The following is a 17,161-nucleotide window of genomic DNA, read 5'->3' on the forward strand; positions in this document are numbered from 1 at the left end:
GAGGTTGTGTAGTGTGATATGTTGTCTGTTGTGATATGGTATGACTTGTTTAGATAGGACTAGTTGGCTGCTCTCTGATAAGTATGACTTTTGTTTGACTATTAACACACACATGTCACTCAGGACTAAGTTTGTTATGTAATAGTGAATTTTGCTTCTCTCCTTTACTGAGCTAAAGATATATCTTAGGGAATCCCATCTTGCTTTCCCACTGAGACTACCTTGACTAAGGCTTTCTACACACACCTCGTACTTTCTTTCCATTTGTGGTGGCAATGCTGTTGAAACCATGACTGAATTTCAGAAGCATGTTGTAGTGAGGTAGTTCATTTTCAGATATGTTCTTATTTTTCTTTGTGGAGGTGAAGATTTGTTCTTTCTGATTTCTGATTGCATGCTTGGAAAATACTCTTAGCCTTAGTACAATGAGTTTGTAGTTGGCAATGTATAGTGCACAGAAGCATACAAAACGTCTTTGGATATTTTGATCCACTGCTGTTTTTTATGCATTTTACTACATTTCTTCTTTGAGCCGTACTCTGGAGTTTCTTCCGCTTCCCTGATTCTTTTGTGTGTGCTCTTGTAGTTCCTTGTAGCCAACGTGGTAGTACCTAGAGGCATCTTTGCCCAGACAGGTCTCATAATATGATATGACAGATTCTGAATAAAGCCTTTATGTACTGAGGACCAGCCATGTGTGTTCCAGCTGCTTATAGAAAAACTGTGTGTGTATTTTGACATTATATGTATTTGATATTGTGTGTGTGAAGCAGAGGCTCCTTGCATCTTCTCCCAAATATGCACCCGTATAAAGGCCAATCAGAATCTGGTCCTAATAGGTTAAATTCTAGAAAATTTTACTTCATCTTAAATCTTCAGTACCTCCATTGAAGTTACTATGTTGTAAAACTGGTGTAAGAGAATTAGGAATTGCTAAACATATACATATGGGAAGTCAAAGACTACTTACATGAGTAAAATCATTCACATGTAGTGTTTGCAGTATTTGGCCCTATTAATATAAATTGGATCAATAGGGTTACATGATATGCCTTAAAGATGCAATAGAACTCCCTACCACTCTCAGAGAGGTAAAGTAATTAAGAACCACAAAAATGTCAAAATCCTGTAATCAGATGAATAGTCCATATACTTCCCACAGATCTGCACATACAGGCTGAAAATCTCAGGATTGGTTTAGAGAATTGGGTCTAAGGACCCACTTGAAATGATACGTTGGCAAAATTGCAGACTAAGGCCATGTCTACACTACAGAGTTAAGTCAACTTAAGTTACATCAATGATCATAAGCCACTTTAAGTACATCGGTTGTACATGTTCACACAATGCCCCTTGTGTCGGCAGAGTGTGTCCACAGTCAGTGCTCTTGCATTGACAGAGAGAGTGTTGCATTGTGGGTGGCTATCCCACTGTTCAGCTTGCCACCCTCTGCTGCTTGGAGCTCTGGGAACGGATTCCGGTGCATCATGGGGGAGTGGTTACCATCCCATGATGCAGTTCTTTCCATCCAATCATTCCATGGGCTTCCAGCTTTGTTTTATGCCATTTTACAACAGCCCTTGTTAACTGTGCACCCACAATCTGACGGCGTGGATCCTGAACTGTTGACCAATCTGGTGATGAGCTTTATGAACTCAATGCTGCTGGTCCTACAGTATTTCATGAGCTGCAAATCAGAAAGTCAATTTGTGGTGCCTGCTCTGCTGTCTGCCATGGAAATAAATAATTCAAGATGGCTGCTGGCATTCACGGAGCAGCTGCACATGGTGGACCATCATTACTGGGACTGGGAAACAAGCACTAAGTGGTGGGATTGCATCATGATGCACAAGCGGAGACTGCAGAATTTTCAGATGTGCAAATCCACCTTCCTGGAACTGTGTGCAGAGTTTGCCCCAGCATTGCAGTGCAAGAACACCAGAATGAGAGCTGCTCTCACTGTGGAAAAGTGAGTGGTGATCACTGTGTGGAAGCTGGCAACTCCACGCTGCTACCGGTCAATTGTGAATCAGTTTGGAGTTGAAAAATCTACCATGGGGGCTGCGGTGATGCAAGTGTGCAGGGCCATTAATCACCGCCTGCTACAAAGGACTGTGACTCTCGGTAATATGCAGGAAATACTCAATGGCTTAGAGGCTGGGTGATAGATGGAATGCTTCTCCCGATTTTGGCCCCAGACCATTTTGCAATGGAGTACATCAATCGAAAGAGCTATTTTGACATGGTCTTGCAGGCACTGGTGGATCACCAGGGCCATTTCACTGACATCGGTGTGGGGTGGTCAGGGAAGGTGCATGAAGTGCACATCTTTAGGAACACGGGACTATATAGAAAGCTGCACACTGGGAATTTCTTTCCAGACCAGAAGATTAAAAAGGGTGATGTGGAAATGCCCATAGTGATCCTGGGATACCCCGTCTACCCCTGCTCCGATGGCTCATGAAGCCTTACACCGGGAGCCTAGACAGCACCAAAGAGTGCTTCAACAACTGGCTCAGCAGGTGCCAAATGACTGTTGAACGTGCCTTTGGCCAATTAAAAGGTTGCTGACGCTGCCTTTTTGGCAGAATAGATAGTCATTGCAGCCTGCTGTGCTTAACATTTGCGAAGCAAAGGGGGGAAAGTTTCCCAAGGTATGGAGTGCTGAGGTAGATATGCTGTCTGCTGATTTTGAGCATCCAGATACAAGGGCAATTAGAGGGGCACAGAGGGGGACTATTTGAATTAGGGAGGCTTTGAAGGAGCATTTTGACAATGATTTCTAGTAATGTGCATTTATGTGATGCATTCCGCCAGGCAATATTTACTTGCCACCTTGAATGATCCCTGTAGTGCTTGCTTCCTGAGTGTTAATCATACTGAGCACATGTTCCTGCCTATAGCCACTGTGTTTGAATGTTACTACCAACTAAAGTGTGTATGACGCAAATAAAGCCTCATTTTATTTCAAAGATTAAAGTTTAATAACAGGACAAAACACAAACATTTTGTTAAACAGGGGACATAGTAATAAGGAACAGACTCTCAGTTATAGGCTCTTATAGCTGTGTGTCACTCCAGCTTTCATTGTGAAACCAGTCCCTAGGAGTGGAGTGGATGGGGTACTCCAAGGGACTAGGAACATGCAAGGAATGGGGGAGGGGAGGGTTTGGGGAGGGCATGGAATGAAGTTCTGTATTGATTGCAGGGGCACTGAGATATGGATGTGCTCAGACTGCAGCGTAATGAGGGACTTGAGCATCTCTCTCTGGCCCTCCAGTAGCTTTATCATCCGCTCCTGTCCCTGTGTCCTTTCCAGGCTATCCAGCCTGAATCTTCCATTGATTGTCTCCCTGCATGCTCTTGTTTTGCTCTATGCTGCATCTGTTGACTGCAGCATTTTGTGAAATATAGACTTCTTACCCCTCCTGGTTCACCAACTTATCTGACAGAAGCGCTTTGCCGGTGTGGAGAAGTGGGTCCTCAAGGGCACATCTGCAGAAGCCAAAGAAACAATGAACAGAAACACTATTCAGAGTAGCCGCCATGTTAATCTGTATCTGTAAAAAGAAAAGGAGTACTTGTGGCACCTTAGAGACTAACAAATTTATTAGGGCATAAGCTTTCATGAGCTACAGCTCACTTCATTAGATGCAAATGAGCTGTAGCTCACGAAAGCTTATGCTCTAATAAATTTGTTAGACTCTAAGGTGCCACAAGTACTCCTTTTCTAGAAACAGTATTGTGAGTTAGCTCACAGCAGTGAATCACAAAAGTTACATGCGCCTCTTTCTCACTGTCCCTTTGCTAGCACACAGTCGGCGAGAGTCTGGAATATGGTGAGTTCGGGGGAGTTGGGGGAGGTTGGGAAGGGGGAATGGGCAAGAAGGGACAAGGGTCTGGATGGTTTGCAAAGAGGGTCACTGCATGTGCCTAAGGAGAGTATTCTGAATATTGGCACCCTTTTCCACAGGCTGGGGTAATCAAACCCAATATCTCAGTCCTCAGGGTAACCCAGGATGCAAGGGTGCATCTCCTGCATGCGTGCAGCTTCAGACTGGGTCTGTAAGCTGCTTGCCTGTATGCTGCTCTGGTCCCTGCAGAAATAATTGCTGTTTGGCACGGCAAAGTTCCCTACAGTGGGGAGAGAAACAAGGCAGCTCTGCCAAGGAACCTTTGGCAGAGGATTACAGAATACCTACAGGAAAGTTTCCTAGAGATCCCTATGGAGGATTCCCGGGTCATCCCGGTGTACATTAACCAACTTTTCCGCTGGGCACAGCTGCATAGGCTCTGTTGTTAATTTCTATCCCTTATCCCTCCTCTACCATATAACAAAGTAAATGAGACTTCAATCTCCTCTCAGCGTGCAGTATCAAAGCAAAATGTATACTTACTAGAGCTCATGCCCCCTGCTTCAGGCACGCCAGAGCCACAGTGCAGGGACTGACTGTCCTGTGTTCCACATCTTTCTCCAGCTCCGCTTCCTCATCTATTACTTTGTCCTCGGCCTTGACTCTGCTGACCACTGCTTCTAATCCCCCCTACATATCCACAGGGCTCTTGATGGTCGAGGTAGCATTGCCACCGAAGATGGCGTGCAGCTCCTTGTAGAAGCGACATGTCTTCAGTGCTGCACCAGAGTAACAGTTGGCCTCCCTTGTCTTCTGGTATGCCTGCCTCAGCTCCTTGATCTTAGCATGGGACTGCTGCATGTTCCTTTTGTGCCCCTTCTCCTGCATGCCATTAGCAATCTGCCTGTAGGTATCAAAGTTCCTCCGGCTGGAGCGAAGCTGCAACTGCACAGCCTCCCCTCCCCACAGACGCAGCAAATCCAACAGCTCCAGTGTATTCCATGCGGGAGTGCATCTACTGCAGAAAGCTGGCATGGTCAGCTGGGAAGATGCTGTACGAACTGTCCACGCTGAGCAAATGAAGAATTTCAAAAATTCCTCAGTCTTTAAACAGGGGAGGGGCGAATGCCTGTGTACATTCAGGGCAATGGAGTTCAAAGTGCTGACAGTGGTCATGATGGGCATTGTGGGACACTTCCTGGAGGCTAACTAGGGCGACAGAAGCAAGCGCAGCATCTACACTGACACTGCGTTGATCTAACTTTGTCACAAAAAGTTTTACGCCTCTTGTTCAGGTCATTTTATTTTTTTGGCGTAGCAGGAGAGTTAAATCAGTGGGAGGAGCATTGTAGTGTGTATAACTCCACTGTTTTGTCAACAAAAGTTGACTTTTCTTAGCAAAGCTGTGTAGTGTAGACAAGACCTAAAAACAATACATTCAAAAACAACAAAAATATAAGAGGAATGAATTCAAACTTAGCACTGCCTAGCACTTACAGACACCAAAACAGTGGTGACAGTAGTATTGTTTCAGAGGAACAGCCGTGTTAGTCTGTATTCGCAAAAAGAAAAGGAGTACTTGTGGCACCTTAGAGACTAACCAATTTATTTGAGCATGAGCTTTCGTGAGCTACAGCTCATCTGATGAAGTGAGCTGTAGCTCACGAAAGCTCATGCTCAAATAAATTGGTTAGTCTCTAAGGTGCCACAAGTACTCCTTTTCTTTTTAGTAGTATTGTTGTTATAGTTTGGTCTATGCAAAGCTATGTGATTAAAAGTCCTCAACACCCTCCCACCCCCTATTAATTGAAATCCAAAGTTTTTGTGTAGTAGTAGATGGCTGTCATTCGGAGATGCCAATATGACACTTGTAGTCACAAAACAGTGTTTTTCACATGCATTTATTAAACACATTAACACAGTCTACACAAAACATGAACGAATGTTTTATGTTTTCCATGTAGACTGCATCTTCCCTGGGCACATTCAGCCCTTGTCCCAACATTGGTGCAGCTCTAACCCCTGGCGCTAGATGCTCAGAGCCTGTGGGGAAGTTCGCGGGGAAAAACTCAGTGAAGACACGGCCGTGGGGACCTGAATCCTTGGCCATGTCCAGGTTGAGCGATGTGTCCCTTGAGCACGTTTCTGAGCCTTGTTGCAGCAGATACTCAGGCGGGAGGGCACTGCTTTGGGCGCTGTATTTAAGAAAGCCTCCTGCTCCCTGCCTGGTAATGCCTCTCAGCCGTGTCTCCTCAGCCTTCTCCCCCGTGCCGCGTGTCGGTCACCCCGCTGTCTCTGATTTCCAGGCTTGCCCTTTACAGACGCCCTCCCCGCAGCGCCGACAAACGAGGGGACGGCAGGGGCCCCCTGCAGCCCGCGGTTCACCCACGCAGCCCCTAGCGCCCGCTGCTCCCACCGAACCCAGCAGCCTCCCCGGGGACCCCGGCTTCCCCCGCCCCTGGGCTGCACGTGGCCCTTCCACGCCGGCGTCCCTGCCCCGCTCCCGCGGCTGCCTCGCGCGTCCCCCTCCCCAATGCCCCCTCTGGCTCCGGGCAGAGGCTTCGCGGTGGCCAGAGCGCAGGCTCGGCTGCGCCGGGCATGCGCGGTGCGAGGCGGGGAGCCCGATCTGATAGGGAGCAGGGGCTGACACTACCCCCGTGTGGGCGGCGGAACGTCCCGAGGATGACGTGCGGCGTTCTCGAATCCCGTGGCTGGCTCGCTCGCTCGCTCGCTGCTGGTGCCGAAGGAAACGGGAAAAGCAACAAGAAGGCAGGAGCAGGAGCGGCGCCATGGCGGCCCTGGAGCGGCCCGTGCCCAGTCCCGAGGCGTTCCTGGGCCAGCCCTGGGCCGCCTGGGTCCGGGAGGCCGCCCCCTCGCACGCGTACTGCGCCGCCCTCCCGCACAGTAAGGGCAGCACCAGACACGGAGCCCTGCCCGGGGCTCCCCATGCTGCTCCCCTCCCCCCGGACACCCACATGGAGGAGGGGGACGGGGCTCGCCGCCCGGGGTGATGGGGGCAGCGGGGAGGCCCGAGGCTCTGCTGTCCCCCCGCCGCACTAGGGGCTGCCTTCTCCCCCACACGCCCACTGCACAGCTCTCCGTCCCCATGCGTGTGGGGAGGTGCTGGGTACGCGGAGCCTGCTGCCGGCACTGTATTGGGTACCTCTGCTGGGCCAGCTGCAGGGGGTGAGGGGCAGGCGGAGGATGCTCTTGCTTGGGAGGCTGGAGGCGCCGGGGGATGCCGCGGCGTGGGAGGGAGGCTGGGGAGGCAGGAGGATGCTGCTGCTCGGAGGGGGCTGGGGGCAGGAGGTTGCGGTTGCATGGGGGAGAGTGGTGGAAGAGAAGATGCGCTTGCAGGGGAGGGGGGCAGGAGGCCGGCACTGGTACTCCAAGGCAGGTGCTGTGACGGTGATAGTTGGGTTTTTACTGTTAAACACATACACACTGTTAACTCCTTCCCCTCCCCAGTAAACACATCCCCTTTGACCCTCTCTTGACTTCTCTTCTCTTCTGCAGGTGTAGATCTAGAAGAGACTGGAAAAGAGGGTGGAAAAAGCAGGGAGGTTATGAGGCTTAATAAAGAAGGTAAGTGCAAACCACTGGCACACTTTTACCTGCCTGTGTCGTAGTGGTTTTGAGTGAGTGTGGCATGGTCTTAACAAGGTATCATAATATCATGTGAATTGTTGTGCTGGGTAACCATGAAGAATGCTTATCAGGCTTGAGTCCATACAAGCGATTGTCACTATGTGTCAACTTCTTTTAAAGTACAAATATAATGGGTGTGTGCATAAATGTTACATGTTAAAGGATAAAAGACCATTTTAAGTCAAAGGATCATGTGACACTTCATATTGGATTTCTTTCTGAAAGTCTCTATCCTTTTTGTTACGACAGTCCCTTCATTTCGGTATGGAAATACACACATGCGTGCATCTGGGTACCAACTTCAAGCAGCTTAATTCTAAAAGTTATTAGCAACTGCAAAGACAACAGGATAGGCTGTTTTTCACTTTTGCTGAAAAAATTGGTTTGTGGTAATATTTAAATGAGTTCATATTAGCTCAAGTTGCATTTTGGTTTCAGATTGTCATGTGGTGAGTGTGGTTACAGATGGCTAAATGGATAATTCACAGTGTTACATTTTATTAAGGCCAACGAATGTATATAACCTGAAATCAAATCCAGTGAGTTGTTTGAGAAATACTGGGCATAAGACTGCTGTTTGAAATATCAAGTTTCCAGGTGCTATGAATGTGAACACACAAGTAAATTTCAATGTACCGGCATTTCCAAATATGCCAAGAAGCCTGCAAATTGGTAAAAGAAACCACTTTAGTGTGGCTGCAAGCACTCAGATTGACAGATTTGTTTGTGACAGGATTTGCTAAAATAACACTTGGCTATGGTATAATGAAATTAGTGAATTAGTATTTGGCAGATTTTGAGGGTGACTTTATACTGAAGAAATTATTTTAGTTTGTTACAGTGTGAATAAGATTTTATAAACTCAAAGCCTGATCACCACCAAAAAATACACTTGATGTGAAATTGGTTCATAAGAAGCAGGCCCACTGTAGTGAAACTTTGCATAACATACTAACATTGAGAGAGCTCAGATTATTAATAAGGGATACTCGAGTATTGTAACTAGGGCTGTCAAACGATTAAAAAAATTAATTTGTGATTAACTGCGCGATTAATTGCACTGTTAAACAATAATAGAATACCATTTATTTAAATATTTTTGGATGTTTTCTACATTTTCAAATATATTGATTTCAATTACAACACAGAATACAAAGTGTACAGTGCTCATTTTATATTTGTTTTTGATTACAAGTATTTGCACTGTAAAAAAAACAAAAGAAATAGTATTTTTCAGTTCACTTAATACAAGTACTGTGGTACAATCCCTTTATCATGAAAGTTGAATTTACAGATGTAGAATTATGTACAAAAACAACTACATTCAAAAATAAAACAATGTAAAATGTTAGAGCCTACAAGTCTACTCAGTCCGACTTCTTGTTCAGCCAGCCGCTCAGACAAACAAGTTTGTTACATTTGCAGGAGATAATGCTGCCCACTTTACAGTGCAATTAATGCTGCCCACTTACTGTTTACAATGTCACCTGAAAGCGAAAACAGGTGTTTGCATGGCCCTGTTGTAGCCGGCATTGCAAGATATTTACGTGCTAGATGCGCTAAAGATTTATATGTCCCTTCATGCTTCAATCACCATTCCAGTGGACATGCTTCCATGATGATGGGTTCTGCTCAATAACAGTCCAAAGCAGTGCAGACCAATGCATGTTCATTTTCAGATCCCACCAGCAGAAGGTTGATTTTCTTTTTTGGTGATTTGGGTTCTCTAGTTTCTGCATTGGAATGTTGCTCTTTTAAGACTTATGAAAGCATGCTCCACAACTCGTCCCTATCAGATTCTGAAAGGCACTTCAAATTCTTAAACCTTGGGTCGAGTGCTGTAGCTATCTTTAGAAATCTCACATTGGTACCTTCTTTGCGTTTTGTGAAATCTGCAGTGAAAGTGTTCTTAAAATGAACAACATGTGCTGAGTCATGATCCAAGACTGCTATAACATGAAATATATGCAGAATGCGGATAAAACAGAGCCGGGGACGTACAGTTCTCCCGCAAGGAGTTCAGTCAGAAATTTAATTAACGCATTATTTTTTTAAGGAGCGTCATCAGCATGGAAGTATGTCCTCTGGAATGGTGGCCAAAGCATGAAGGCGCATACGAATGTTTAGCATATCTGGCGCAAAAGTACCTTGCAATGCCGGCTACAAAGGTGCCATGCAAATGCCTGTTCTCACTTTTAGATGATATTGTAAACAAGAAGCAGGCAGCATTATCTCCTGCAAATGTAAACAAACTTGTTTGTCTTAGCAATTGACTGAACAAGAAGTAGGACTGAGTGGACTTGTAGACTCTAAAGTTTTACATTATTTTGTTTTTGAGTGCAGTTATGTAACCAAAAAAAAATCTACATTTGTAAGTTGCACTTTCATGATAAAGAGATTGCAATACAGTACTTGTATGAGGTGAATTGAAAAATACTATTTATTTTATCATTTTTATAGTGCAAATATTTGTAATAAAACATAATATACACTTTGATTTCAGTTACAACACAAAATACAATATATGTGAAAATGTAGAAAAAAATCCCAAATATTTAATACATTTTAATTGGTATTCTGTTGTTTAACAGTGCGATTTTAAAACTGCGATTAATCGCGATTAATTCTTTAAATTGCAATTAATTTTTTTGAGTTAGTCACGTGAGGTAACTGCGATTAATCAACAGCCCTAATTGTAACAATGTGTATCTTTAGAGTATATATGTTACAGAATTATGTTAACTAGATTTTTATCACATTGACATTAATTCTGTGACAATGGCAACATTGTTGGCAACTTAAATGAAAACTAGAGACAATGTTTCTTTTCCAGACAAACCTTATAACTTATTCTGTGTTTCAAATCAGATGATTATTAATGTAAATTTGTATTTACCATACTTCAGAAATCTGTTACTGCTTTCAGGTAGCAACTTGCAGGACTTTTAATCCACTTGAATAAATTAGTATGAGTTGAAATATTTTTATCTTACTCATTTAATCAGTCTGTTAATGTAAATTGTTATATCATAGCCATCATTGTGTTTGAGTACCCTTTGTAAATCATGAATGAGCCTTCACTCCCTTTGCTAAAGGTGGGAAAAATCTGAGCACTCAAGTCAGATGTACAGAACTCATTGCCCGTGTATTTGCAACAGTACTTGTGGATGTATTCTGATCTCACATATACAACAGCTATTGCATGGTATGACAGTGTTTTTGTTATGGCAAAGGCTTATGGACCTGGAAGGTCTTCAGTTCAAACCCAACTTGATTTTCTTTGTGACCTTATACAATTCAGTTAACTTCCTTATATCACAGACTACCAAGGTATAAAGCTAGGTTATAAATAGGGCCCTACCAAATTCACAGTCTATTTTGGTCAATTTCATAGTCGTAGGATTTTAAATATCGCAAATTTCATGATTTCAGCAATTTAAATCTGAAATCTTACGGTGTTGTAATTGTAGGGGTCATGACCCAAAAATGAGTTGTGGGGGGGGCCGCAAGGTTATTGTTGGGGGTGGGGTGGTTGCGGTACTGCTACCCTTACTCCTGCACTGTGGGGGCAGCGTTGGCTTCAGAGCTGGGCAGCTGGAGAGCGGCGGCTGCTGGCCTTGAGCCCAACTCTGAAGGCAGAGCCGCAGCCAGCAGCAGTGCAGAAGTAAGGGTGGCATGGTATGATATTGCCACCCTTCTGAGCTGCTGCCTGCCGAGCTGGGTCCTTGGCCAGCAGCCACCACTCTGTGGCTGCCCCGCTCTGAAGGCAGTAGCACAGAAGTAAGGGTAGTATGGTATGGTATGGTGTTGCCATCCTTATTTCTGCACTGCTGGTCATGGTGCTGCCCTCAGAGCTGGGTGCCTGGCCAACATCTGCTACTCTCCGGCTGCCCAGCTCTGAAGGCAGTGCAGAAGTAAGGGTGGCAATACCATGACCCCCTGAAACTCCCCTTTGGGTCAGGCCCCCCCCATATGATAAACACTGGTCTCCCCCATGAAATCTGTATAGTATAGGGTATAAGCACACTAAACTCCAGTATTCACAGAGGGAGACCAGATTTCATGGACCATGATGCATTTTTCATGGCTGTGAATTTGGTAGGGCCCTAGTTATAAACAGGACTTTACAAAAATCTGAGACTTCATGTGAGTTATGATAATATTTATTGAATGATAGCAAATTATTTTTAAACGTTGAAAAAATCCAGAAATCTTAGTTTATCAAATTTGCTTTTTTGTAGTATATGGCTTTTGTCATGATGATAAATACCAAATGTACATTTTAAAATTTTTATATTTTAAGTAATTGAAATAGTTGCTTAGCAGGAGATTGCTTAGCTACTTAGTTTTTACTCCATAAAGCACTCATCAGATGTTGACTAAGTTCCTCTTATCAGTGAGAAAAAATAAAACCATATAAAAACTAGTAGGGTTTGTATTCCCATTTGCACATATGAGATAGATGAGGAAAGAATATTTGAAAGGGTCCATAATCCATGATGGATCATTTGTTGGTGGTATGACAGCACACCATTAAAGACTGCTACCTCACTCATTATGGCCCAGTTTACATACCTCTTTCAGTGGTAAGCAGTTACATAAAATAGTTCCATTCAGGTCAGTGGAGCTACTTGTGGGAGTAAGTGCTCACCATTGAGAGTAAGAGTCCAACAATCTGGACCTATTATATAATTTCTGTAGTGGAAAAGGTGCAATGAGGCCATGTTTTAAAAAAAACAAAAACTGGAGACTTACAAAAGACCGCATTGTATACTGCCCCTTGTTTTATTATTTGTATAGTGAGAGAATAGTGAGGAGGGGAAAAAATCATGAATATTTGCTCATATTTGCAAATGAACTTGCTTTGGCCATGATCGTGTCCCCTTTATGTTTACTTTTTGTGAATGTGTTTGTGTTTTACTGGTAAGTATGTTTGTGGAAAGTGGATTTCCAAGTTACATGCTCAAGTATTCACAGGAAAATGAAATTTGCATGGATAATTATTTGCGTCAGAAAAGCTTGATTACTCATCTAATCAGGAAGCAGTATCATGTGAGTTATCTGACAAATCACAACTAATCAACATAGCTCAAATAGTGACAATCAAAGACTTGGAGCACTGTTTGGAATTTATACTTAGAATTGACTAACGAATTTGAGGAAATGAGGATTTGCTTGTGGATAGTCTATGTACAATATGAGGCAAAATCAATGGATCACTTATTTGTTGTGAAATATTCACTAAGCTGTAATTATTTGACTATAAAGTTGATGCTAAAAGATCACCATTTCCATAATAACCTGTAATTGATTTTAAATATGTTATGTACATCAAATATTTTCACTTACTCTTTTTCGTATGTGAATTCACATGATGTATAAAATAGGAGTATATTTTCTTATGTACATAAATCTTTAACTTAGAAAGAGATGTGTGCTTTGCTACACTGTATGTGTATTGAGATCTGTTAAGCAGAAGCATTGCCAGAAGCTGGGAATGGCTGACAAGGAATGGATCACTTGATGATTACCTGTTCATTTCCTCTGGGGCACCTGGCATTGGCCACTGTCGGAAGACAGGATACTGGGCTAGATGGACCCTTGGTCTGACCAAGTATGGCCGTTCTTAATGTCTTATGTAAGCAATTATTGGCTGTATGGGATCAAGACATCCTGATTTAACTTTTCTGACTTTGGACCAGGGATGAATTTGGTTCAAGGTGTTTCAGTCTATATCTGGTGGCTCTCCAGATAGAAGTTTAGATTCAGTGTAACTCCATACAAAGTGAAAGGGTCAAAGGTTAAGCTGGATGTCATAGTCAATTTACACTTTCCCAGTTCAACAGATTTTAATGTTCCAGTTTGAACTTGATGACTGCTGTGTCTGTCTTACATTGTCTCTTCACTACCAGTTTCCAGTTTATCGCTGTACAACAGGATAGCTGAGTATAAAATTCATTATAGCAAAACAAGTTATAATCTATGTATCTATGTTAAAGTCTGGGTTTCTCTGGATCAGCATCACACATGCCCAGTCTCTGGGCTCAGACTTGGTGACTACATTTGGAGCTAGAGTGCTGAAAGGATATAGTGGGGAGATAGGTATCAGGGGAAGGATTAAATTGGGTTCAGGATTACAAGTATCCAGCATTTTCGCTCAGAACGGGACCACAGTAGCACTAGAGTAAAATTCATGGAAGGTCTAGTCAGTTTTACTCTTAACATCTGCGCTGTGCATAAAATGAAAATGATGATTCCATTAGAAAGGATTCTGTTCTTGTTGGAAGCGAAGGAAGGACAGTGGTAGGGAAGTAGAGGATGTTTTCAAAAGGGGATCGTAGAATATAAACTTGAGTGGAGTTGGGGGAAAAAAACCCAGGGGAAAGAGCAAAAAATATGCATCAGAAAGTGGACTAGTGAGAGACGATCAAACAAATTGGTTTGTGTCAGGATGGAGATTGTATCTTAATTTCTTTTGGTCCCAATCTTCAGGAATGAAACTTACCTCTAACATTTTAAAATATTTCTTTTTCTCCGCCTACTCCATCTTTTTTTGGAAAAATGTTTGGAAGAGTTTAGAAATTAAACATACCAAAGAAGAAAACAGAAATCAAGCATAGGCAGTCAGCGAAGGGATTGCATGTATGTTCTACAGTTCACATTATGTCTAAGTTTCCTCCATTTGCCCCCTAATGTATATAGACTAATAACCTGTTCCAAAGGCAGAGGGCCTCCAGCGGACATAATTATTCCATTAGAGCTTGGTATGTGAAAAAGCTGGGAATTGGCCTGAGACAAGGCAAGAAGTGGAACTGTTCTATATCAGTATGAGGTTAGGTGTAGAAATAATCTATGCCATCTGTTTCTGATTACTTAAACTCCCATTGTGAGTTCTCCTTGGGATGACGAGGCTGACCATAGGATTGGATTGTCCATGTTCTGACGTTAAATGCCGGATCAGTTGGAAATACAATCTTTTGGCTTCTTGATGTTTTCTAGGATTCTGTCCTGATCTAGCATGCAACATTGAGGCACTGCTGGGGATTAAATATTGGCTAACTCTAGTCCTAGCTGCGTACTGCGGTATTATTGTTTAATACATCTGTTCTGATAGTCCCCAGAGATTTAGTCGGAATTGGGGCCCAGTTGTGCTAAGAACTGTACAAAACATATTCGAAGATGTGGACTAGGTTTCAAGAAAGCTTACAGTTTAGGTGTTCTATATTTCATCAGCCAAGGCTGGGTGGAAGAATGGATGATGGTAGTGGGAAAGGTGCTTTCTGACCATAGATATTCAAATCAGGATTTTGGATCCTTTAAATATATGATCCTAAACTGTCACTCTAGGGAAAGACCTCTGTTAAAAATTCTTTCAATATGTAAAGGCAGTAAATTCTTTTAAACTAGAACTTCTTTGCTTAATTTAGGTTCTCCTTAGAATCCTTGAGATTGCAGCTGAATTCCTTTCATCTAGCAATGTTGACAACTCCTCTTAATTTACCAGAGATCTTTTTAGACAGCATAGGTTCGTACTCTTCTTAGTAAGTTATTCTGCTGACGGTATATATAAGGCAAGTCCTAGAATAGATCTACATTTAGAGGCTTCAGGAGTTGCCTGATGCCGTGGAACGATCATCATCTTGGTACGAGTTTGAAATTGGGGGATCTAGGTGGTATCTGATAATTTTCCTCAATATTTGTGCTTGAGGGTTTCTGGAGATCGAGAAACCAACCTAATGTTCTTCAGGATATTGAAGATTTTGAGTTTAGTGGGAAGCAAAATGTGGTTTTCTCTTAACTGATAGAATTGTCACAAAAAGACTTTTCTATTTGACATTCTTTGTACTCACTGCAAATTATGGTAGAATTTGGGATGATGAAAAGATAGGAAAGGAAGGGTGTGCAAGTGTCTACTAGGGATCTCTCATATAGCGAGATCCCAAAGTCAATCCCAGAGAATTGGTAAAATGGCATGATGCTAATAGTTCTGTCTCTGTGCTTTCCAATTACTTAACTGGTGGGATGCAAGTTTGGGAAAACATTCAAAGAACCATTTCCCCCCCTTCCTCTTACCCTTTCGCAGCCATATATATTGGTGTATGGTTGACAGTTTCAGAGTATATTCTGTCCTACGCTGATGTAATGTTTGTTTGTTTGGTTTGCTTATAAACCACCTGAGCTATTTCAGAATGAGGCTTCGTGATTCCTCAGGTCCTTTTATTCAACAGAATATAAGTTGTCTGTACTCTGTAAGCTGCCTTGATTATTATTCAGCAATTTTCTTCACTTTTTACTATCATAATTTAAACTCTTAAATAATATACATTTTACACCCAGCATGCCTTCCTGTGTCACTTTATAGCAATTCAGTTCACCAGAGTTTAGAACTACATGCTCTTACTTCATGTTTTAGTAATGTTTTTGTTTTTTATTATTGTGTGCGTTAGGGGAAAGAAACTGGGTTCTCTACGTTAAAATAAGCATTGTGTAGTAAGAGCAAGGACTGCAAGGCAAGAGTTCTGGGTTCTTTTCACACCTCTGACACTAAGTTTGAGCTTGTTCAAGTCACTTACTCTCTCTGTTCTTCAGTTGATCCATCTGTAAGATGGAGATAAGCATACTGTTGTGGTGGGGCTCCGCATAGTCTGCAGTGCACAAGGGGTTAACTCTGGCTTCCCTTGGCACATGTGATCAGGAGAAGGGCTATAAGAAGGGCTGCTGAAGCGGCAGGGATAGGACAGTGCATGGGGGAAGGCAAGACTCCCTATCCCAGCTTTGAGGATGGGGTTGATCCCTAGTCTGTGGTGGCTTGCGTTTTACTGTATTTGCTTGTTGCTTTGTTTTCACAGAGTTTAAAGACAGATGGGACTATAAGAACATCTAGTCTGACCTCCTGTATCTTACAGGCCATCAAATTTCACCCATGTACACCTGTGTTGAGCCCAATAACTTGGGTTAGACTAAAACATTTTGGTTCTGAGGAGACTAAACTATTGTAGGCCACTGGCAGAGAACAGTAGAGACTGAGATGCCACCTGTCACAACCGGAACCTGGTCAAAGCAGGAGTCAGAAATCAGGCCGTGTCAGATACTAGGAAGTCAAAGTCTGAGACAGAGGGCAAACAGAGAGTCGACTGTCAGGAGGCAGGCAGGGTCAGGTTACCAGGAGATCAACTTGAGAGCAGAATCACAGCTCAGTAGCCAGAGCCAGGCCAGGTTGGGATACCAGGAAGTCAAGCCAGGGGAGCAGGAGCAAGAGAGCACAAGGCACACGGTCCAGAGCAAGGTGGATCTTAGTTGCAAGGTCGACTTCCTGTTCCTGTGCTGGGTTTAAATAGGGGCTGTGGACCACTTAGTAGAGCCATGCAAATCTGCAGATATCTGCTGTGACAAAGTTCCTGTTCTACCTTGGTAGGTCTTGCGCTTATTGGCGGATTTGCTCGCCTTGGAGCTTCACGGCAGCCCTCAGCTTGGCCGTTTCTCTGAACCCACAGTCCAGGTCGACTCCTCCTGTGTCTGACCAGGAGTTGGGAGGATTTGTGGGGACCCCAGGCCCACCCTCTACTCCGGGTTCCAGCCCAGGGCCCTGTGGAATGCAGCTGTCTAGAGTGCCTCCTGGAACAGCTGTGCGACAGCTACAACTCCCTGGGCTACTTCCC

At 43.5% G+C, this 17,161-nt stretch overlaps 1 protein-coding gene across 3 annotated transcripts in view; it reads left to right on the forward strand.

The window, feature by feature from the left end:
• Positions 1 to 6,474: 6,474 nt before the first annotated feature.
• ATXN7L1 (ataxin 7 like 1) overlaps positions 6,475 to 17,161 on the forward strand; it is a 197,855-nt gene continuing 187,168 nt past the window's right edge. For 2 of the 3 annotated variants that reach the window (XM_073328479.2, XM_073328481.2), the window contains exons 1-2: positions 6,476 to 6,758; positions 7,371 to 7,439. In XM_073328479.2, the coding sequence (XP_073184580.2) occupies positions 6,644 to 6,758; positions 7,371 to 7,439 (184 nt within the window). In that variant the 5' untranslated portion in view covers positions 6,476 to 6,643. Of the gene's footprint in view, positions 6,759 to 7,370; positions 7,440 to 17,161 lie in introns of all 3 variants that reach the window. The other variant, XM_073328480.2, reaches the window with a different exon arrangement.

This window comes from Lepidochelys kempii, chromosome 1 (assembly GCF_965140285.1).
Source record: "Lepidochelys kempii isolate rLepKem1 chromosome 1, rLepKem1.hap1, whole genome shotgun sequence".
NCBI classification, from domain to species: Eukaryota; Metazoa; Chordata; order Testudines; family Cheloniidae; genus Lepidochelys; species Lepidochelys kempii.